The 25,050-nt window shown below is 44.7% G+C and overlaps 1 protein-coding gene across 3 annotated transcripts in view; it reads left to right on the top strand.

Moving 5' to 3' along the window:
- Window positions 1-25,050, top strand: part of xrcc5 (X-ray repair complementing defective repair in Chinese hamster cells 5) — a 398,838-nt gene that overhangs the window by 138,159 nt on the left and 235,629 nt on the right. For all 3 annotated transcript variants that reach the window (XR_011961734.1, XM_072580078.1, XM_072580075.1), the window contains exons 7-8: window positions 13,481-13,595; window positions 17,405-17,543. Coding sequence is in view for 2 of the 3 variants with exons in the window: in XM_072580078.1 (XP_072436179.1) it covers window positions 13,481-13,595; window positions 17,405-17,543 (254 nt within the window). In the remaining variant the exon portion in view is untranslated. The remainder of the gene's footprint in view (window positions 1-13,480; window positions 13,596-17,404; window positions 17,544-25,050) is intronic.

Below are 25,050 nucleotides of genomic sequence, written 5' to 3'. Positions count from 1 at the left end.
GTAGATTTCAACAGGTTCCTCATTCCCCTCCCACTACATTATCCCGGCCTCCAACTTGGCACCGCCCTCCGTACTTGTCCATCACTCCCCCCTCTGACCCACCACCTTCTCCCTCACCTTCACCCACTTTCCCAGCTAGCTACTCCCAAACCCCACCCCCTCCCATTTATCTCTCAGCCCCGACCCACAAGCCTCATTCCTGCTGAAGCACTTATGCCCGAAATGTTGATTCTCCTGCTCCTTGGATACTGCCTGACCTGCTATGCTTTTGCAGCATTACACTCTTGACTCTGATCTCCAGCATCTGCAGTCCTCACTGTCTCCTCTCGCAATTTTGTAAATTTGCCAGGTTGCCCCTCATCCTGTAATGTTCAACTGCAAATATACCAAGTTTGTCCAATCTTTCCTTATAGCTGATACCCTCCAAACCAGCAACATCCTGGGAAACCATTTATGTACTCCAAAGGCCCCATATCCTTCTTGTAGTGTGGCAACCAGAAAGGTAGGCAATTTTCTAAATTTGGCCTAATTAAAATTCTATATAGCTTCAACATGACTTCCGGTTTTATAGAATAGAGTACATATAACATTACAGCGCAGCACAGGCCCTTCGGCCCTCAATTCTGTGCCAACCTGTGGAACCAATACAAAGCCTATCTATCCTACACTATTCCATTTTCATCTATGTTTATCCAATGACCATTTAAATGCCCTTATAGGTGGCGAGTCCATTACTGTTGAGGGCAGTGCATCCCACGCCCAGATTACTCTGATTAAAAAAAACTATGGCTAACATCTGTCCTATATCTATGACCCCTCAATTTAAAGCTATATCCTCTCATGCCAGCCATCACCATTCAAGGAAAAAGGCTCTCACTATCCACCTTATCTAACCCTCTCATTATCTTATATGTCTCAATTAAGACACCTCACAATCTTCATCTCTCTAATGAAAACAGGCTCAAGTCCCTCAGCTTTTTCTCATAAGACCGTCCCTCCGTACCAGGCAACAGCCTAGTAAATCTCCTCTCAGCCCTCTCCAATGCTTTCACATCCTTTCTGTAATGCGTTGACCAGAACTGTACGCAACACTCCAAGTGAGGCCGAACCAGAGTTTTGCACATCAGCAACATGAACACGTGGCTCAGAACTCAAAACCTCTACCAATAAAAGCTGACACACCGTATGCCGCCTTGACAACCCTATGAACCTGGTTGGCAACTTTCAGGGATCTATATACATGGGACACCAATATCCCTCTGCTCATCTACACAACCAAGAATCTTACTTTAGTCCAGTACTCTCTATTCCTGTTGCTCCTTCCAAAGTGAATCACCTCACATTTTTCCACATTAAACTCCATTTGCCATCTCTCAGCCCAGCTCTGCAACTTATCTATGTGCCTCTGCAACCTGCAACAGCCCTCAGCAGTATCCACAACTCCACTGACCTTCGTGTCATCTGCAAATTTTCTAACCCATCCTTCTACACCCTCATCCAGGTCATTTGTAAAAATGACAAACAGCAGTGGACCCAAAACAGATCTTTGTGGGAGAGCACTAGTAACTGAATTCCAGGATGAAAATTTCCCATCAACCCTGACCCCAGGGAAAAGACTTTGCCTATTTACCCTATCCATGCCCCTCATAATTTTGTAAACCTCTATAAAGTCACCCCTCAGTCTCCGATGCTCCAGGGAAAACAGTCCCAGCCTGTTCAGCCTTTCCCCATAATTCAAGTCCTCCAACCCTCGCAACATCCTTGTAAATCTTTTATGGACCCTTTCAAGTTTCACAACATCTTTCCGATAGGAAGGAGACCAGAATTGCACACAATATTCTAACAGTGGCCTAGCCAATGTCCTGTACAGCAGCAACGTAGCCTCCCAACTCCTGTACTCAATACTCTGACCAATAAAGGAAAGCATACCAAATGCATTCTTCACTATCCTATCTACCTGTGACTCTACTTTCAAGGAGCTATGAACCTGCACTCCAAGATCTCTTTGTTCAGCAACACTCCCTAGGACCTTATTATTAAGTGTATAAGTCCTGCTAAGATTTGCTTTCCCAAAATGCAGCACCTCACATTTATCTGAAGAAAACTCCATCTGCCACTTCTCAGACCATTGGCCCATCTGGTCAAGATTCTGTTGTAATCTGAGGTAACCCTCTTCGCTGTTCACTATGCCTCCAATTTTGGTATCATCTGCAAACTTACTAACTGTACCTCTTATGCTCGCATCCAAATCATTTATGTAAATGACAAAAAGGAGAGGACGCAGCACCGATCCTTGTGGCACTCCACTGGTCATAGGCCTCCAGCCTGAAAAATAACACTCCACCACCACCCTCTGTCTTCTACCTTTGAGTCAGTTCTGTATCCAAATGGCTAGTTCTCCCTGTATTCCGTGAGATCTAACCTTGCTAATCAGTCTCCCATGGGGAACCTTGTTGAATGCCGTACTGAAGTCCATATAGATCACATCTACCGCTATGACCTCATCAATCCTCTTTGTTACTTCCTCAGAAAACTCAATCAAGTTTGTGAGACATGATTTCCCACGCACAAAGCCATGTTGACTATCCCTAATTAGTCCTTGCCTTTCCAAATACATATACGTCCTGTCCCTCAGGATTCCGTCCAACAACTTGCCCACCACCAATGTTAGGCTCACTGGTCTATAGTTCCCTGGCTTGTCTTTACCACCCTTCTTAAAGAGTGACACCACATTAGCCAACCTCCCGTCTCCTGGCACCTCACCTGTGACTATCGATGATACAAATATCTCAGCAAGTGGCCCAGCAATCACTTCTCTAGCTTCCCACAGAGTTCTAGGTCCTGGATATTTATCCACCTTTACTCTTTTGAAGACATCCAGCGCTTCCTCCTCTGTAATCTGGACATTTTGCACGGTGTCACCATCTATTTCCCTACAGTCTATATCTTCCATATCCTTTTCCACTGTAAATACTGATGCAAAGTACTCATTTAGTATCTCCCCCATTTTCTGCGGCTCCACACAAAGGCCGCCTTGCTGATAAGTGAGAGGCCCTATTCTCTCCCTAATTACCTTTTTGTCCTTAATGTATTTGTAAAAACTCTTTGGATTATCCTTAATTCTTCTTGCCAAAGTTATCTCATGTCCCCTTTTTGCCTTCCCGATTTCCCTCTTAAGTATACTCCTTCTTCCTTTATACTGTTCTAATGATTCACTCAATCTATCCTGTCTATATTACATAAGCTTCCTTCTTTTTCTTAAGCAAACTCTCAATTTCTTTAGTCATCCAGCATTCCCTATACCTTCCAGTCTTTCCTTTCACCCTAACAGGAATATACTTTCGCTGGAATCTCGTTATCTCATTTCTGAAGAATTCGCATTTTCCAGCCGTCCCTTTACCTGTGAACATCTGCCCCCAATCAGCTTACGAAAGTTCTTGCTTAACACCATCAAAATTGGCCTTTCTCCAATTTAGAACTTCAACTTTTAGATCTGGTCTATCCTTTTCCATCATTATTTAAAATCTGATAGAATTATGGTTGCTGGCCCCAAAGTGTTCCCCCACTCACACCTCAGTCACCTGCCTGGCCTTATTTCCCAAGAGTAGGACAAGTTTTGCACCTTCTCTAGTAGGTACATCCACATACTGAATCAGAAAATTGTCTTGTACACACTTAACAAATTCCTCTCCATCTAAACCATCTTTATTGGCTCAGGCTTGAAGGGCCGAAGGGCCTGTTCCTGGGCTGTAAATTTTCTTTGTTCCCTTTGTTCTTTAAGATTGGTTGTATTTTGGACAGGGTTTGTATAATATTTAACAGTCTTAAGATTACAAAAAGACCTTGATCAATTGAATTAATGAATCATGGAAGTAGACAGCAGAGAAACAGATTCTTTGACTCATCCAAGCCGACCAGATATTCTGTACTATTCTAGTCCCATTTGCCATCATTTGTCCCACATCCATCTAAACCCTTCCTATTAATATACCCATGCCTTTTAAATGTTGTACTTGTACAAGCCTCCTCTGGCAGTTCTTTCCATACTCGCACCACCCTCTGAGTGAAACGGTTGCCCTTTCGGTCCCTCTTAATCTTTCTCTTCCCACCTTAAACCTATGCCCTGCAGTTTTGGACTCCCTTATCCTGGGAAATAGACCTTGACTACTCATCCTTCCCATGATCTTATAAACCTCTAGAAAGAGCAGGTGTGACTCCAATCAACATGAATGGCTGTGCTTTCAGTCATCCTATGCCCAAAATTCTGAAATTCAATCCTGATATCTTTTCCTTCTCCATCAAATCACAATTCTAAAATCATTTTAATCAACATGTTCCAGCCTCCAGTGACTGTGTGGCGTTTGCACAATCTCCCCGTGTCTGCTTGGGTTTCCTCCCACAATCCACAGATGTGCAGGTCAGGTAGATTGACCATGCTAAATTGTCTATAGAATTAGGTGCATTAATCAGAGGGAGATGAGTCTAGGTGGGTTGCTGTTAGGAGGGTCGGTGTGGATTTGTTGGGCTGAAGGGTCTGTTTCCACACTGTATGGAATCTAATCTAATTTAATCATTGATCAAAATCACAAAGAGCAGAGGTCCCAGAACAGAAACCTGCAGAACACTACTGGTCACCAAGCTGTAGGTTGAATATTTACCATCTACCAGTACCCTCTGTCTTCTGTGGGTCAGCCAGCTCTGTATCCAGACAGCCAGATTTCTGTGTCCCATGCTCCTTACTTTCTGAATGAGCCTACCATGGAGAACCTTATCAGATGCCTTATTAAAATCCACATACACTACATCCACTGCTCTACCTTCTTAAGTGTGTTTTGTCGTATCCTCAACGAATTCAGTAAGGTTTGTGAGGCATGACCTGGCTCTCTCAAATTATGATTTTCTAAGTAATCATAAATCCTGTCTCTCAGAATCCTATCCACTACTTTACCCACCACAGACTTGAGACTGACTGGTCTATAATTCCAGGATTATCCCTGTTCCCTTTCTTGAACAAGGGAAAAATGTTTGCCATCCTCCAATCATCTGACAGTACTCCAGTGGTCAGTGAGGATGCAAAGATCATTGCCAAAGGTACAGCAATCTCTTCCCTTGCTTCCTGTAGTAACCTAGGGAATGTTCCATCTGGCCCAGGGGATTTATCTATCCTCATGATTTTCAAAATGTTCAACACATCCTCCTGTTTGAGCATATCAATCTGCTCCAGTACATTTAAAGGGGATGTGAAAGGCAGGATTTTTTATACACAGAGGCTGGAAGTACCTGGAATCTGCTGCCAGTGGAGGAGGTGGGAGGTGGATACAATAGCAATGTTTAAGAGTCATATTGACAGATGTATGAATAGGCAGAGAATAGAGATATAGATTATAGAACATAGAACATAGAAAAATACAGCGCAGTACAGGCCCTTTGGCCCTCGATGTTGTGCCGACCGAAGCCTACCTAACCTACAGTAGCCCAGTAACCTCCATATGCTTGTCCAATGCCCGCTTAAATGACCATAAAGAGGGAGAGTCCACCACTGCTACTGGTAGGGCATTCCATGAACTCACAACCCGCTGAGTAAAAAGTCTACCCCTAACATCTGTCCTATACCTACCACCCCTTAATTTAAAGCTGTGTCCCCTAGTAACAGCTGACTCCATACGCGGAAAAAGGTTCTCACTGTCAACCCTATCTAAACACCTAATCATCTTGTACACCTCTACCAAATCTCCCCTAAACCTTCTTTTCTCCAATGAGAAAAGTCCCAAGTGCCTCAGCCTTTCCTCATACGATCTTCCTACCATGCCAGGCAACATCCTGGTAAACCTCCTCTGCACTCGTTTCAATGCCTCCACATCCTTCCTATAGTATGGCGACCAGAACCGTACACAATACTCCAGATGCGGCCGCACCAGAGTCTTATACAACTGCAACATGACCTCAGGACTCCGGAACTCAATTCCTCTACCAATAAAGCCCAGTACACCATATGCCTTCTTCACAGCACTATTTACCTGGGTGGCAACTTTCAAAGATCTGTGTGCATGGACACCAAGATCCCTCTGCTCATCCACACTACCAAGTAGTCTACCATTAGCCCAGTAATCCATCTTCTTGTTACTCCTACCAAAGTGAAAGACTTCACACTTAGCTACATTGAATTCCATTTGCCATCTTACTGCCCAGCTCTGCAACTTATCTATATCGCGCTGTAACTTGCCACATCCTTCTTCGCTGTCCACAACTCCACCGACTTTCGTGCCATCCGCAAACTTGCTCACCCAGCCTTCAAGCCCCTCCTCCAGGTCATTTATAAAAATGACAAACAGCAATGGTCCCAAAACAGATCCTTGTGGAACACCGCTAATAACCGCACTCCAAGATGAACCTATACCATCAACTACTACCCTCTGTCTCCTTCCAGCCAGCCAATTCCTAATCCAAACCTCTAATGCACCCTCAATGCCATACCTCCGTAGTTTTTGCATTAGCCTACCATGGGGTACCTTATCGAACGCCTTGCTAAAATCCATATACACCACATCTACTGCTTTACCCTCGTCCACTTCCTTGGTCACCTTCTCAAAGAATTCAATAAGGTTTGTGAGGCACGACCTGCCCTTCACAAAACCATGCTGACTATCCTTGATCACATTATTCCTATCCAGATGTTCATAAATCCTATCCCTTACAATTCTCTGTAAGACTTTGCCCACAACAGAAGTGAGACTCATTGGCCTATAGTTACTCGGGCTGTCCCTACTCCCCTTCTTGAACAAGGGGACCACATTCGCTATCCTCCAGTCTTCTGGCACTATTCCCGTAGACAACGATGACATAAAAATCAAGGCCAATGGCTCTGCAATCTCCTCCCTAGCTTCCCAGAGGATCCTAGGATAAATGCCATCAGGCCCAGGGGACTTATCTATTTTCATCCTTTCCAGTATTCCCCAGACCTCTTCCCTACGTACCTCAAGGCCATCCATTCTAATCACTTGTGACTCAATATTCACATCAGCAACAGTGTCCTGTTCCTGAGTGAATACTGACGAAAAGTATTGATTTAGTGTCTCACCAATCTCCTCCGCCTCCACACACAACTTCCCACTACTATCCTTGACTGGACCGATACCTACCCTAGTCATCTTTTTATTCCTGACATACCTATGGAAAGCCTTTGGGTTTTCCCTAATCCCACCAACTAAGGACTTTTCATGTCCCCTTCTCGCTGCTCTTAGCTCTCTCTTTAGATCCTTCCTGGCTACCTTATAACTCTCAATCGCCCCAATTGAACCTTCATGCCTCATCTTTACATAGGCTGCCCTCTTCCCTTTTAGAAGGGATTCCAATTCCTTATTAAACCACGGCTCCCTCACAAGACCCTTTACTCCCTGCCTGACTGGTACATACTTATCAAGGACACCCATTAGCTGTTCCTTGAACAATCTCCACATATCATTTGTGTCCTTCCCTTGAAGCCTATTTTTCCAATCCACGCATCCTAAGTCATGCCTCACCGCATCATAATTTCCCTGCCCCCAGCTATAACTGTTGCCCTGCAGTGCACACTTATCCCTCTCCATCACTAGAGTAAAAGTCACCGAGTTGTGGTCACTGCCCCCGAAGTGCTCACCTACCTCCAAGTCTAACACCTAGCCTGGTTCATTACCTAGAACCAAATCCAGTATAGCCTCACCCCTTGTTGGCCTGTCTACATATTGTGTCAGGAAACCCTCCTGCACACATTGGACAATTATGTAAAGGCAAAAGCTTTTTAGTTGAGAATGGTTTTGTATGTGAGCAGAGTCTTGGTGGGCCGAAAGGCCTATTCCTGTGCTGTATTGTTATTTGTTCTTTGAGATGGATCAGGCATTGGGAGAGGACAGAACACTGTGATCATTGCATTGTCAGCTTCAGGATAATGGTGGAGAATGATGAATAACAATTCAGGTAAGAACATTCAATTGATGGAGAACTGACTTGGCAGGATTGACTGGAATGCAATTTTGGCAGGAAAAAGTAACTGAAACACATGGCAGATGCAGTATAATGTGGATAAGTGTGAGGTTGTCCACTTTGGTAGCAAAACACAGGAAGGCAGATTATTATCTGAATTAGTGTAAATTGAGAGAGGGAATGTGCAACAAGACTCTCCTGACACTACAATCGTTTAAGGTAAGCGTGCAGGTGCAGCAGGAGGGAAGGAAGATCAGTGGTATGTTGGTCTTCACAGTATGAGGATTCAAGCACAAGAGCAGGGATGTCTTGCTGCAGTTATGCAGGGCATTGATGAGATGACACCTGGAATATGGCATGCAGTTTTGGTCTCTTTATCTGAGGAGGGATGTTCTTGCTACATATAGAGTGTAACAAAGGTTTACTAAACTGATTCCAGGGGTGGCAGGACATTATTTATTTATTTGTGGGATGTGGGCATCACTGGCTAGCCAGCATTTATTACCCATCCTTAGCTGCCCTTGAGAAGGTGGTGCCTTCTTGAACCGACACATTTCACTTACTGTGAGTTGACCCACAATGCCATTAGGGAGAGAATTCCTGGATGTTGACCCAGTGACATTGAAGGAACAGCAATACATTTCCAAGTCAGGATGGTCAGTTGCTTGGAGGGGAACTTGAAGGTGGTGGTGTTCTCATATATCTGTTGCCCACGTCCTCCTAGATGGAAGTGGTCGTTGCTTTGGACGGTGCTGTCTGAGGTTCTTTCATCTGCATCTTGTAGATAGTAAACAGTCCTGCTGTTGTGTATCTTTGGTGGAGGGAGTGAATGCTTGTGGATGTACTGCCAATGAAATGAATTGCTTTTTCCTGGTTAGTGTCAAACCTCGAACGTTGTTGGGGCTGCAGTGATCCAGGCAAGTGGGGCGTATTCTATCACACTCATGAAGTGTGTTTTGTTGATGATGGACAGGCTTTGGAGAGTATAGAAGTGAGTTACTTGCTGCAGTATTCCTAGCCCTTGTAGCCACTGTGCTTATGTGGTGAATCCAGTTGAACTTCTGGTCAACAATAACCCTGAGGATGTTGATAGAGAGGGATTCAGTGGTGGTAACACCATTGAATATCAATGGTTGTATAATCTCTTGTTGATGATGGTCATAGCCTGCCATTTGTCTAGCATGAATGTTACTTTCCACCTGTCAGCCCAAGCCTGGAAATTGTCCAGATCTTGTTGCATTCGAACATGGACTGCTTCAGTATCCGAGGAGTCGCAAATGCTGCTGAACATTGTGCAATCATTGACAAATGTCCCCATTTCTGACCATACGATAGAGGGAGGGTCATTGATAAAGCAGCTGAAGATGGTTGGGCCTAGGACACTATCCTGAGGAACTAATGTAGAGATGTCCTGGAGCTGAGATGGCTGACCTCCAACCACATGGAATCAATGTGGATTTCACCAGTTTCCTCCCCTCCCCCCAACTTATCCCAGATCCAACCTTACAACTCTGCATCGCCCTCTTGACCTGTCCTACCTGTCCATCTTCCTTCCTACCTATCTGCTCCACCCTCCTCTCCGACGTATCACCTGCACCCCCACCTTCTACCTATTGCACTCTCAACTACCGTCCACCACCCCTCCTCTTTATCTCTCAGCCCCTTTGGCCCACAAACCTCATTTGTGATGAAGGGCTTATGCCCGAAACATCGATTCTCTTGCTTCTCAGATGCTGCCTGACCAATGTGCTTTTCCAGCACCACATTCTCAATTCTGACCTCCAACAACCATGACCCTCTTCCAGTGAGTCAGGTATGACTCCAATCACTGGAGGTTTGCCCCCAATACCCCATGATTCCAATTTTGCCAGGGCTCCTTGATGCCACAGTCTGTTGAATGCAGCCTTGATGTCAAGGGTTGTCACTTTCACTTCACCTCTGGAATTCAGCTCTTTTGTCCATGTTTGAACAAAGGTTGCAATGAGGTCAGAAGGTGGAACCAAACTAGGCATTAGTGAGTAGGTTATTGCTGAGCAGGTGTTGCTTGATAGCACTGTTGATGACACCTTCCATCGCTTTACTGATAATTGAGAGTAGACTGATGGGACAATAATTGGATTTGTCATGCTTTTTATACATGGGACATAACTGGGCAATTTTCCACATTGTCAGGTGGATGCCAGTGTTGTAACTACATTGGAATAGCTTGGCTAATAGAGCGACATGTTCCGGAGCACAAGTCTTCAGTACCATTGTCAGGGTCCATAGCTTTGCAGTATCCAGTGTCTCCAATCATATCACACACAGTGAATCAAATTGGCTGAAGTCTGGTTTCTGTGATACTGGGGAACGCTGAAGGAGGCCAAGATGGATCATTCATTCAGCACTTCTAACTGAAGATTGCTACAAAAGTTTTAGCTCTGCTGTTATTGAGGATGGGGAAATTTGTGGAGCCTTCTCCAGTGACTGGCTTAATCATCCACCACCATTTGCAACTCGATGTGGCAGTACTGCACAGCTTAGATCTGATCTGTTGGTTGTAGGATCACTTAGCTCTGTCTATCAATTGTTGATTATGCTGTTTGGTTTACAATTGGTCCGGTTTGTTGGCTTCATTAGGTTGACACCTCCATTTCATGGGCGGCACGGTGGCACAGTGGTTAGCACTGCTGCCTCACAGTGCCAGAGACCCGGGTTCAATTCCCACCTCAGGCGACTGACTGTGTGGAGTTTGCACGTTCTCCCCGTGTCTGCGTGGGTTTCCTCCGGGTGCTCCGGTTTCCTCCCACAGTCCAAAGATGTGCAGGTCAGGTGAATTGGCCATGCTAAATTGCCCGTAGTGTTAGGTAAGGGGTAGATGTAGGGGTATGGGTGGGTTGCGCTTCGGCGGGGCGGTGTGGACTTGTTGGGCCGAAGGGCCTGTTTCCACACTGTAAGTAATCTAATCTAATCTAAAAAAAAATTTCAGATATGCCTGATGCTGCTCCTGACATGCCCCCTCTACTGAACCAAGGTTGATCTCCTGGCTTGATGAGGGTGAAGGGGTTATGGCAGGCCATGAGGTTACAGATTGTGCTGGAGTAAAATTCTGCTGCTTTTCGTGGCCCACAGTGGCTCATGGATGCCCAGTCTTGAGTTGCTAGATGTATTCAAAGTCTGTCGAGAGTGTAGTGCTGGAAAAGCACAGCAGGTCAGGTAGCATCCGAAGAGTGGGAGAATCAACGTTTTGGGCAAAAGCCCTTCGTCAGGAAGTCTATGTTTGAAGTCTGCCCCATTTAGCACAGTAATCATGCTACACAGGTTGGTGTGAAGGTGGGACTTAGTCTTGCTATGGACTAGGCTAGACACCCTCAAAATATTTTAAGAAGGGACGCTATACCATAACTTTGTCTTATTTTAGGGTAGATGTGAATTAAGTGTTCCAGATATGAGGAAATTGATCAAATCACTTTGCTTTAAGCAAGACATAATTTGTTTAAATGCTATAGTTAAAACACAAACAAAGGAAATTGGAATTTAGAATAGCTTAACTATTGGAAAATTTAACCGACTCGATACAATAACTATTACTAATTAACTGTTCCAATATAGTAACATCCCATAAACACAACCCTTGGCAAAAAGATAAATTCAAACACAGATTCTTACAGGCAGGAAGGAACAACATTAGGGAAAGTTGGTTAGAAGTTATTTACTGGAGCTTGCAACCTTTCTGGTACTGAAAACATCTTGTGACTGCTACTGTAAAAAAAAAAGTAGAAAAACCTGAACTGGCCACTCCTGGACTATTGTTAAATCGTTTCGAAAAAATCCTAAAGGTGCCCTAGACTCATAAGCACCTCTGCCTTTACATCTTATCTTCAAAACCCAGGACAAAATAACCTTTTTAAAGTGACAGCTTTGTCATAGTCTCCACAAGTACTGTGCTGTGGGTGCTCTTACCAATACAGTAGACCCAGTCTAGCAACTATATCCTTTAAGACCTGACCAACTCGATCAGTCGTACTGCTGCCAATCCACTCTTGGTGCTGGACATTGAAATCCCCAGAGTACGTTTTGTACCCTTGCCATCCTCAGTGCTTCCTTTATTGTTCAACATGGAGGAGTCTCAATTCATCCGCTGAGGGAGGTCAGAGTCAATTTTGAGGACTCCCAGGGCATCTCGCTCCCGACTGTATACCACTGTGCCCCCAACTCTGCTGGATCTGTCAAGCCAGCTGGACAAGACCTATTCAGATGGTGTCTGGTACATTGTCTGTAGGGTATGATTCCATGAGTATGACTATCAGGCTGTTGCTTAACTAGTCTGTGGAACAGCTCTCCTAATTTTGGCTGTTGCCCCCAGATGTTAGTGAGGAGGACTTTGCAGGATCAACAGGGTTGTTCCTGCCATTGTCTTTTGCAGTACCTGGTTGAAGCCAGGTGATTGTCTGGTTTCATTTTGTTTTGGAGATTTTGCTTGGCACAACTGACTGGCTTGCTGGGCCATTTCAAGGACAGTTGAGAGTCAACCATATTGTTGTGGATCTGCAGTCACCCCTAAAGGCCAGACCAGGTGAGGATGGCAGATTTCCTTCCCTGAAGGGCATTTTGAACCAGATAGGTTTTTCCGACAGTTGACAGTGGATTTCATGGTGATCAGTAGATTCTTAATTCTAGATTTTCTTTTCAATTGAATTCAAATTCCATTATCTGCCATAGCACGATTTGAACCGGGTCACCAGAGCATTAGCTGGGTTTCTGGATTAATAGTCTTGTGGTATTGTCAATAGACTATCACCTTCCCCATTGATGTATGATGTAAGATTGAATCAGTTAGCATTATATTTGCTGGAGTTCAGAAGAATGGGAGGATCGGGGGATCTCATAGAAACCCATAAAAATTGAACAGGATAGACAGGGTAAATGCACAAAGGATGTTCCCGATGGCTGAGGAGTCCTGAACCAAGAGTCACAGACTAAGGATGCAGGGTAAGCCATTTAGGATTGAGATGAGAACAAATTTCTTCACCCAGAGAATGGTGAACGTATGGAATTTGCTACCACAGGAAGCAGGAGAAAGTGAGGACTGCAGATGCTGGAGATCAGAGCTTAAAAATGTGTTGCGGGAAAAGCACTGCAGGTCAGGCAGCATCCAAGGAGCAGGAGAATCTACGTTTTGGGCATAAGCCCTTCTTCAGGAAAGCAGTCAAGGCTAAAACATTTCAAGAAGGAATTGCATATAGCACTGGGGAGTAAAGGGATCCAATGATATTTGGGAAAAGCAGAAACAGGCTACAGAGTTGGATGGTCAGCCATGATCATAATGAATGGCAGAGCAGGCTTGAAGAACCAAATGTAGAGGTCCCAGTGTTGGACTGGGGTCAAGAAGGTCAGAATCACATGACACCAGATCATAGTCCAAACAGATTTACTTGAAATTATAAGCTTTTGGAGTGCTGCTCCTTTGTCAGGTGAAAAACCAAATGGCATACTCCTACTCCTGTTTTCTATGTTTCTTTGTTGTTTGTTCTGATTCCAGAGAAAGTGTGGAACGGCTATCCATATTTAAGAAAATCGAAAGGAAGCCCATGACATGGCCATGTCAGCTCACCATCGGCTCTGGAATAACCATCAACATCGTGGGCTATAAGGCAGTGAGTTGTAGATTTTGTATTGAAGTAGAAGGAACTGGAAAAGCAACACTGGAGTTTTTGAAAGGTGGGATGAGAAATTCACTGTTTTGGGGAAGGATGAAGTATAGTGTTCATTGTTGATCGAGTTAAGCCATTGCGGCATTTAAAAAGGGAAGGAGTTTGCTGTGAAATATTCATGGAGAGAGAATTGTGGAGGGAGAGATGTGTTTGTGGAGAAGGAGAGTGTGGTATGTTTGTACTGGGAGAGCATGCATGACACTGAGACTATTTGCATGGAATTATTTTTCTTGAATTACTCTTAAGCCACTGTTATGATTTCTACTTTGCTGATCATTTTCCAAATGTTTGTAGTCGGCCCTATAACTGTGCCCACTATGGAAACATTTGAGATAGGAACAAAAGTAGACCACTCTGCTTCTCAAATCTGCTTCAGCTATTCAATAAGATCATGGCTGATCTGTTTATGATTTGAATTCCACATTCCCATTTCCCCAATAACCTTTGATATCCCTGCCAAACAATAATTTTCCCACCTGTATTAAATGACTCCATCTCTATTGCCTTCTGCAGCAAAGAATTTCAAAGTTGAATGAGCCTCTGAGAGGAAAAAACTCTTCTCATCTCTCTCTTGAAAGGGACATAAGTTTAAGTTGAGAAGGGGGAAGGTTTAAAGGATATGTCTGAAGAAAGATTTTTTACACAGAATAATTCAATGAAAGGGCAAACAATGTCCCCTAGTTCTGTACTGACTCAAAAGGAAACATTCTTTCATGTCCACCTTGTCAAGACCATTCAGGATCTTAATACTTCTATTGAGTCACCACTCACTCTTCTAAACTCCAATGCAAACAAATCCAGCCTATGCAACCTAACTCCATAAGACAAGGATAGGCAGTGGTGTAGTGATAACTTCACTGGGCTAGTAATCCCAGTTTATTATTCTGGGAAAATGGGTTTGAATTCCACCATAGCAGGTGGTGAAATTTGAATTCAATAAAAATCTTGCCTAATGGAGACCACATAGCAACTGTCATTTGTCATAAAATCCCATCTGCTTCAGTGATATCCTTTAGAGAAGGTGCTGTCTTTATCTGATCAAGCTTACATGTGACTCCAGGACCACAACAATGTGGATGATGCTTGTCTGTCTGCCCTCTAAGGAATTAGGAATTGGCAGTAAGTGCTGGCCTTGCCAACAGCTCTGAATCCTATGAATGAATTAAAACAAAACTCTGCTTATTCCAGTTTTTTTTATTTATTGCAAAAATATACTTTGTTCTTAAAAAAATCTTTATGTGCATGTACAGCTAATGAAGCTGTTCAGATCTATATTCTCTTTATCTACAGAGAACAAATTAAGACTTGATGTTCATCTATATTTACTATCAACTTCTTGGCATTTAGCTGAGGTATCAGCAGGGCCCAATTATTAAATGCGCCACGCCCCCCCCATTACTTTTTAGCAGAAGTTCCTTACACGGTGCTCTTTTCCCACTGCACCTTGGCAGAAGCTGCCCCAAGCTTTAGCACGTCCCTCGGCGTGTAGTCCTGGACCTTGGATTGTGCCAGTCTGCAACACTCAGTCAGGGTCAACTCCTTCAGCTGGAGGACCAGCAAGTTTCGGGCAGACCAAAGAGCGTCTTTCACTGAGTTGATGGTTTTCCAAGCACAGTTGATGTTTACCTCGGTGTGCATCCTGGGAAACAGACTTTAGAGCACGGTGTCCTGTGACATGGAGCTGCTCAGGACGAACCTCGACAAACACCACTGCATTCCTCCCCAGATTTATTTTGCAAAAGCACATTCCAGAAGGAGGTGTGTGACAGTCTTGTCCCCTCCACAGCCGCTTCAAGGGCAGCGTGTGGTGATTCACCCCAACCAAACCTGTGCTATACTGGGGCAGGATGATCACTGAGAGTGTCACGCTGAGACAAAATCCCTCATCTACTTGTGCGATATCCTGTTGAAGGCTTTCTACTGGTCCAAGCTGATGAGGCAAGTGGGCAGACCCTTGCCGTCCTGCACATAGGTGATTGTATCCCTGAGGAGCGTGACACTCTCCGCAATCGTCCTGCCCCAGTACAGAACCGGTTTGGTCGGGGTGAATCACTGACCCTAAAGCAGACCTGACCAGGTTGGCAATGACCTTTGACAGGATTTTATAGTCCACATTTAACAGTGAGATTAGTCGTCAATTTTTAATTTCCTCCTTCTTCCCCCTGCCTCTTGTAAATGAGGGTAATGATATCTTTCCTTCTAGATTCACTCAAGGTACCTGCCCGAAGCATACTGTCGTACCTCTCCAGCAGGTCCTGCCCAATCAAGTCCCACAAAGCAGGATAGGGGCGGCACAGTGGCACAGTGGTTAGCACTGCTGCCTCATAGCACCAGAGACTCTGGTTCAATTACTGCCTCTGTGTGAAGTTTGCACATTCTCCCCATGTTTACATGGGTTTCCTCCGGGTGCTCCGGTTTACTCCCACAATCCAAAAATGTGCAGGTTAGGTGAATTGGCCATGCTAAATTGCCCATAGTGTTAGGTGAAGGGGTAAATGTAAGGGAATGGGTCTGGGTGGGTTGCACTTTGGTGGGTCGGCCTGGACTTGTTGGGCCGAAGGTCCTGTTTCCACACTGTATGTAATCTAAATCTAAAACTCATCTGGGAAACCATCACTTCCAGGAGTTTTATTCTTTTCTGAGGACTCGAGGGCCTTGGTCAGCTCATCCAGAGATCGCAGCTGATCCAACCTCTCCTGTGTGCTGTCATCCAAGACCATCATGATAGAGGACAGGAATGACTGGGAGGCTGCACTGATAGTGCGCTTTGTGTCATGCAGACGGCATAAAGGATTTGCTGATCCTCATGATGTCAGACTGGGATGATGTTACCGAGCCATCTTCTTCCTTCAGGCTGCTGAGCATAGAGCTCTCCTTGTGCACCTTCTGGAAAAAGGAACATGAACATGTCTCATTTTGCTCCACAGTGCGGACTCGGAACCGGAAAATTATCTTGCCGGCCTCTGAGGAAAAGAGCGAAGTTTGGTGGCTCTTCACCTCCTGCTGGTCCTGTGTGACATTGACACCCATTGTCTGGCAGTAGGTGCAGGTGCTACATGCTTTTGTGGTGTTGAGTTTTCTCTGCCTCTCTCTCGCCTTCTGAACACCTTTGAGAATAAAGAACCTTTGATGTTCCCTTTGACTGTTTCCCACCAGTCCACTGGAGATTCTAACAGGGCCTTTCCAATTCTCCAACCAGTATAATCCCTTTTTATCTCAATTTTTTCTGGGGTTAACAGCTTCACATTCAACTTCCACGTTTGCTTGCCAGCCTGCTGGTTGTCCTGTAGGTGATAGCCGGCCCACAGGAGGCAGTGGTCAGAGAAGAATACCTGCTTGATGCCGGTGGATCTTACTGAGAACAGTTACAAACAGGAAATCTATTCTTGAGCAGATTGACCTGTCTGGCTGCGACCAGGTGTATCTATGCTGTGCTTTGTCTGCAGGGGTAAATCTCCCGTAACCTGCCTCCAATGCATTTACATTGTTCCACAATAAGGGGACCAAAACTGCATATACAAACCAATGAGTTATGTTGTTTTTTGGCATCAGCACTTGCACATGATAGACCTCCATATACAGACCATTAGTTAAGTGGGTATTTAAATTTTAGAATATGTAAATTGGGAGGAGATAAAAGTAACAGTTCTAATAGTGGGCAATGATGCATGTTTAAAGTATTTAATGCAGTTTTCCCTTTAAAGGTATAATTTTTGACAATCAGAACTTTAGATGTAAAACTCTTCAAACAGATGACTGAAGAGAAGGTAAAGAAAAGCTGGATGTCTGTTGATGCCAAGACTCTGCGGAAGGAGGACGTGAGGAGGGAGACCGTTTACTGCTTAAATGATGACAATGAGACTGAAGTTTCAAAGGAAGACACTATTCAAGGTATCATCTGTCCTCACCATCCCATCATTTCATGCTCATTAAATCACATTCTTATCCACATGTGTTTGTACCTTTCCTGAGCTGCGCATTGCTATCCTGATCTTGTCTTAGTCTTACTGTTAGATGAGAGGTTCTTATACGGTGAGGTTGAAGAGTGGCTTCAGTACAAGTGGTTTGTAAGAGAGGTAACTTGGAGTTGAAAGTTGAGGGGTGTCTGTATGTGTCAACCTTGTTGACTATTGAGATACTAACAGTAAGACTGAATCTCTTTTTCAAGCCCATTGTAAATCTAGAAGCACATCATCCAGGCAACTTCAGTGCAGTCCTGAAAGGTGAAATATCTCTCTCTTAAGGTGGGCAGAAAAGACTCTGTGTCTTTCAGAGAAGAGCAGGGGAGTCCTCTGATGAGGCGTAAGATATTTATCATTCCATAAACATTTGTTCAAAGTAAATGATCTAATTATTAAATTTTAAAAATGACTGAATTATTCAGCCGGTCCACGATACAGATGATGTTGTGGTTCTGTTTGCCGAGCTGGGAATTTGTGTTGCAGACGTTTCGTCCCCTGCCTAGGTGACATCCTCAGTGCTTAGTAGCCTCCTGTGAAGTACTTCTGTGATGCTTCCTCTGGCATTTATGGTGATTTGTATCTGCCGCTTCTGGTTGTCAGTTCCAGCTGTCCGCTGCAGTGGCCGATATATTGGGTCCAGGTCGATGTGCTTATTGATTGAATCTGTGGATGAGTGCCATGCCTCTAGGAATTCCCTGGCTGTTCTTTGTTTGGCTTGTCCTATAATAATAGTGTTGTCCCAGTCGAACTCATGTTCCCAGCTCGGCGAACAGAACCACAACAACGAGCACCCGAGCTACAAATCTTCTCCCAAACTTTGATACAGATGATCTCAGGAGGAGACCAAGATGGATCTTCAACTCAGTGCTTTGTGTGAAGATGAATGCACATGTTTCAGCCTTGTCTTTTGCATTGGCATGCTCGGCTGTCCCCATCATTGAAAACTGAATATTTGTGAAGCTTCCATCTATTGTTAGTTATTCAATTGTCTAACATAATTTATGGTTGGACATGATAGGTCAGCAGAATTTAAATTTGATTCATTTAGATTAGATCAGATCAGATTAGATCATATTTCAGTGTGGAAACAGGCCCTTCGGTCCAACAAGTCCACACCGACCTGCCGAAGCGTAACCCATCCGTACCCCTACATTTACCGCTTACCTAACACTATGGGCAATTTAGCATAGCCAATTCACCTAACCTGCACATCTTTGGACTGTGGGAGGAAACTGGAGCAAACCCACGCAGACACGGGGAGAACGTGCAAACTCCACACAGTCAGTCTCCTGAGGCGGGAATTGAACCCGGGTCTCTGGCGCTGTGAGGCAGCACTGCTAGCCACTGTGCTACGTGTCACCCATTTATTGTGGGATCACTTAGCTCTTTCTATCACACATTGCTTCTGCTCTTTGACAAGCAAGTACTTGTGTGTGGAGCTTCACCAGGTTGACATCAGATTTGCCTGGTGCTACACTTGCACTATTCATGGAGTCAGGGTTGACCCCTCAGCTTAATGGTAAGAATAGAGAGGAGGATCGTAGAATCATGCTGCACAGAAGAGGCCCTTCGCCCATTAAGTCTTTACTGTCAAAAATATACTGCCAACTACAGCCGTCCTATTTTCCCACACGAGACCCAGAGCCCTGAGTGTTATATTTCAAGTTCCATCCAAATACTTTTTAAGAGTTTGTGAGGTTCCTGCCACAACTATTCTTCCAAGCAGTATATTTCAGAAACCCATAGGCCACGAGAAGAACAAAGAAAATTTACAGTCCAGGAACAGGCCCTTTGGCCTTCCAGGTCTGAGCCGATCCAAATCCACTGTCTTAACCTATCACCCAAATCCTAAACATCCTCTGCTCCCCATCTACTCATGCATCTGTCCATACGGACCTTAAATTAATCTACTGTGCCTGCCTCTACTACCTCTTCTGGCAACATGTTCCAGGCACCTGCAACCCTCTGTGTAAAATATTTTCCGTGTGTATCCCCCTTAAACTTTTTGCCTCTCACCTTGAACAGTTGACCTTTTGTTATTGAATCCCTGGGAAAAAGCTTATCTCTATCTACCCTGTCTATACCCTTTACGATTTTGAAGACCTCAAACAGGTCCCCCTTGATCTCCTTTTTTCTAATGAAAACAATCCAACCTCTCTTCATAGCTAGCACCTTCTATACCAGGTCACATCCTCGTAAACCTTCTATGCACCCTCTCTAAAGCGTCCACATCCTTTTGGTAATGTGGCGACCAGAATTGTACGCAGTATTCTAAAGCCAGCCGAACCAAAGTCTTGTACAATTTTAACATGTCCTGCCAGCTGTTGTACTCAATACCCCGTCCGATGCAGGCAAGCATACCATATGCCTTCTTGGCTACGCTATCCACCTGTGCAGCCACCTTCAGGGTAAAATGGACCTGAACACCAAGAATTGTCTGCTCATCAAATTTTCCCAAGGCTCTTCCATTTACAGTATAATTCGCTCTAGGATTAACTTCCCAAAATGCATCACCTCACATTTACCTGGATTGAGTTCCGCCCAACTCTCCAGTCTATCTATATTCTCCTGTATTCTTTGACAGTCCACCAATCTTCGTGTCATCTGCAAACTTACAGATCAGCCCAACAATGCTCTCTTCCAGATCATTTATGTATATCACAAACAACAGTGGCCCCAGCACTGATCCCTGTGGAACACGGCAGATCACCTTTCTCCACTTTGAGAAACTCCCTTCAACTACTTTCGGTCTCCTATTGCTCAACCAGTTCTTCATCCACATGGCTAGAACAGCCTGCACTTTGTCTATTAGTTTACCATGGGAACCTTATTAAACGCCTTACTAAAGTTCATGTATATGACATCTGCAGCCCTTCCTTCATCTATCAACTTGGTCACTTACTCAAAGAAGTCTATTAATTTGGATAGGTACGATCTCCCCCACACAAAATCATGTTGCCTATCCGTGCTGGGACCGCAGCTTTTTACAATATATGTAAATGATATAGAAGATGGTATCAGCAATAACATTAGCAAATTTGCTGATGATACAAAGCTGGGTGGTAGGGTGAAATGTGATGAGGATGTTAGGAGATTACAGGGTGACCTGGACAAGTTAGGTGAGTGGGCAGATGCATGGCAGATGCAGTTTAATGTGGATAAATGTCTGGTTATCCACTTTGGTGGCAAGAACAGGAAGGCAGATTACTACCTCAATGGTATCAAATTAGGTAAGGGGGCTGTTCAGAGAGAGCTGGGTGTTCTTGTCCACCAGTCAATGAAGGCAAGCATGCAGGTACAGCAGGTCGTGAAGAAGGCTAATAGCATGCTGGCCTTCATAACAAGAGGAATTGAGTATAGAAGCAAAGAGGTGCTTCTGCAGCTGTACAGGGCCCTGGTGAGACCACACCTGGAGTACTGTGTACAGTTCTGGTCTCCAAATTTGAGGAAAGACATTCTGGCTATTGAGGGAGTGCAGCGTAGGTTCACGAGGTCAATTCCTGGAATGGCAGGATTGCCTTACACGGAAAGACTGAAGCGACTGGGCTTGTATACCCTTGAGTTTAGAAGACTGAGAGGGGATCTGATTGAAACGTATAGGATTATGAAAGGACTGGACACTCTGGCAGGAGGAAACATATTTCCGCTGATGGGGGAGTGCCGAACCAGAGGACACAACTTAAAAATACGGGGTAGACCATTTAGGACAGAGATGAGGAGAAACTACTTCACCCAGAGAGGGTGGCTGTGTGGAATGCTCTGCCCCAGAGGGCAGTGGAGGCCCAGACTCTGGATTCATTTAAGAAAGGTCCCCCATGGTAGGCTACTGCAGAAAATACAGAGATATGGCATTGAGGGTGAGTTGGAGGTTTGGATTAGGAAATGGCTCTCTGGAAGAAGACAGAGGGTAGTAGTTGATGGCAAAGGTTCATCTTGGAGTGCCGTCACTAGCGGTGTTCCGCAAGGATCTGTTTTGGGACCATTGCTGTTTGTCATTTTTATAAATGACCTGGAGGAAGGGTTAGAAGGTTGGGTGAGCAAGTTTGCGGATGATACGAAAGTCGGAGGAGTTGTAGACAGTGAGGAAGGATATGGCAGGTTACAGCGGGATATAGGGAAGCTGCAGAGCTGGGCAGAAAGGTGGCAAATGGAGTTCAATGTAGCTAAGTGTGAAGTGATTCACTTTGGTAAGAGTAATAAAAAGATGGATTACTGGGCTAATGGTAGACTACTTGGTAGTGTGGAAGAGCAGAGGGATCTTGGTGTCCATGTACACAGATCTCTGAAAGTTGCCACCCAGGTAAATAGTGCAGTGAAGAAGGCATTGGCATACTGGCTTTTATTGGTAGAGGAATTGAGTTCCGGAGTCCTGAGGTCATGCTGCAGTTGTATAAGACTCTGGTGCGGCCGCATCTGGAATATTGTGTGCAGTTTTGGTCGCCATACTATAGGAAGGATGTGGAGGCACTGGAACGGGTGCAGAGGAAGTTTACCAGGATGTTGCCTGGTATGGTAGGAAGATCGTATGAGGAAAGGCTGAGGCACTTGGGGTTGTGTTCTTTGGAGAAAAGAAGGTTTAGGGGTGATTTGATAGAGGTGTACAAGATGATTAGGGGGTTAGATAGGGTTGACAGTGAGAACCTTTTTCCACGTATGGAGTCAGCTATTACAAGGGGGCATAGCTTTAAATTAAGGGGGGGTAGATATAGGACTGATGTTAGGGGTAGGTTCTTCACTCAGCGAGTCGTAAGATCATGGAATGCCCTGCCAGTAGCAGTAGTGGACTCTCCCTCTTTATGGGTATTTAAGCGGGCATTGGATAGGTATATGGAGGATAGTGGGTTAGTGTAGGTTAGGTGGGCTTTGATCGGCGCAACATCGAGGGCCGAAGGGCCTGTACTGCGCTGTATTGTTCTATGTTCTATGTTCTAAAGAATTGGATAGAGCTCTTAAAGATAGTGGAGTCAAGGGTTATGGAGATAAGGCTGGAACAGGATACTGATTGGGAATGATCAGCCATGATCATATTGAATGGCGGTGCAGGCTCGAAGGGCTGAATGGCCTACTCCTGCATCTATTGTCTATTGTCTATTGTCTATTGATAAGCCCAATCTTTTCTAAATAGAAATAGATTTTATCCCTCAGTACCTTCTCCTGCAACTTTCCCACCACTGATGTCAGGCTCACTGGTCTATAGTTTCCTGGACTATCCTTACTACCCTTCTTGTACAGGGGGACAACATTAGCAACCCTCCAGACCTCCAATATTTCACCTGTGTTTAAGGATGCTACAAAGGTGCCTGTCAGGGCCCCAGCTATTTCCTCTCTTGCCTCCCTCAGCAACCTGGGATAGATCCCATCCGGTCCTGGGGATTTGACCACCTTAATAACCTCTAGCCTACCCAACACATCGTGACCCAGACTAATCAAACTTCTATCTTTAATCTTAAGGTTCATCATGTCCCTCTCCTCAGTGAACACCGATGCAAAGTAATTAGTCAGAATCTCACCCATTTTCTCAGGTTCGACCTTCCCTCTTTATCCTTTAGTGGACCAACCCTTTCTCTAGTTACCCTCTTGCTTCTTATTTTTGAATGAAAGGCCTTGGGATTCTCCTAAAATCTGCTTGCTAAAGTTATTTCATGACCCCTTTTAGTCTGCTAGATTCTTTGTTTAAGATTGGTCCTACTTTCTTGATATTCCTGAAGGCATGTTCTGTTCTTAGCTGCCTGGATCTTATGTACACTTCCCTTTTCCTCATGGCTAATCGCACGATTTCTCCTGTCATCCACAGTTCATAAATCTTGCCTTTCCTATCCCTTGTTGTCAAAGGGACATGCCTATCCTGCACTATCTTCAACGCATCTTTGAAAGCCTCCCACTTATCAAATATCAAGTAGCTGTCCCCAATCCACACCTTTAGATTAGATTACTTACAGTGTGGAAACAGGCCCTTCAGCCCAACAGATCCACACCGACCTGCAACCCACCCATACCCCTACATTGACCCCTTCAGCTAACACTACGGGCAATTTAGCATGGCCAATTCACCTAACCCCCACATCTTTGGACTGTGGGAGGAAACCGGAGTACCCAGAGGAAACCCACACAAACACGGGGAGAATGTGCAAACTCCACACAGTCAGTCGCCAGTCAGATCCCAGCTCCTGCTGAATTTGGATAAAATTGGCCTTGGCCCAGTTTAGTACTGTTCCCTTAGGACCATTCTCATCTTTGTCTGCGAGTATTCCAAAACTTACAGAATTGTGATCACTGTTCCCAAAGAAATTTCCCAATGCAGCTTCTTCCACCTGGCCTGGCTCATTCCCCAATACCAGGTCCAATATGGCCCCTTCTCTTGTCGGACTATTGACATACTGCTCCAGAAAGCTTCCCTAGATGCTCCTTACAAATTCATTCCCATCCAGCCCTCTGACATAAAGTGTAACCCAGTCGATGTTGGGAAAATTAAAATCCTGCATCACCACCACCTTGTTGTCTCTACATCTTTCCATAATCTGTTTACCTATTTGTTCTTCTACCTCACGCTCACTGTTGGGAGGCCTGTAATACAGCCCCAACGATGTAACTGCACCCTTCTTATTTCTCAGCTTCATCCATAATGCCTCACTGCTCAGGCCCTCCATAGTGTCCTCCTTTAGCACAGCTGTGATATCATCCCTCCCTGTCCTGTCTGAAGCATCTATATCCCGGATCATTTAGTTGCCAATCATACCCTTCCTTCAACCAAGTCTTTGTGATCGCAATAACATGAAACTCCCAGGCACCAATCCAAACCCTAAGTTTACCTGCCATACCCACTATACTCCTTCCACTTCAGTCTGCCAGTTCTTTTGTGTTCATCTGCTCTTTGCCTACTCTCCCCTTGGTAGTGCTAACTTCATGATCATTACGGTCTCTAGTTTCCACCTCACAGTCTACTAGTCTTCTCTTCTGGTTCCTAGCTCCCTGCCACATTAGTTTAAAACCTCCCCAACAGCAGTAGCCAATACTCCCCCAAGAACATTAGTTCCAGTCTGGTGTAGACAATCTGATTTGTAATAGTCCTACCTTCCCCAGAACCAGCCCCAGTGTCCCACAAATCTGAACCCCTCCCTCAAGTCAATTATTCTTTAATTTCTACCCTGACTAGCACATGGCAATGTTAGCAATTCTGAGTTCACTACCTTTGAGGTCCTCCTCTTTAACTTCTCTCCTAGCTCCCTGAATTCTGCTTTCAGGACATCATCTCATTTTTTACTTATATTATTGGTGCCCATATACAACACGACAACTGGTTGTTCACCCTCCCCTTTCAGAATGCTCTGCAGCCGATCGGTGACATTCCTGATCCGAGCACCTGTGAGGCAACATACCATCCAGGAGTCTCGTCTTCGGCCACAAAACCGCCTATCTACTTCCCTTACAATAGAATC

Source organism: Chiloscyllium punctatum, chromosome 10 (assembly GCF_047496795.1).
Source record: "Chiloscyllium punctatum isolate Juve2018m chromosome 10, sChiPun1.3, whole genome shotgun sequence".
Taxonomy (NCBI): domain Eukaryota; kingdom Metazoa; phylum Chordata; class Chondrichthyes; order Orectolobiformes; family Hemiscylliidae; genus Chiloscyllium; species Chiloscyllium punctatum.
Note: the sequence above shows the minus strand (reverse complement) of the source record. Positions and strands in the feature narration are given on the sequence as shown.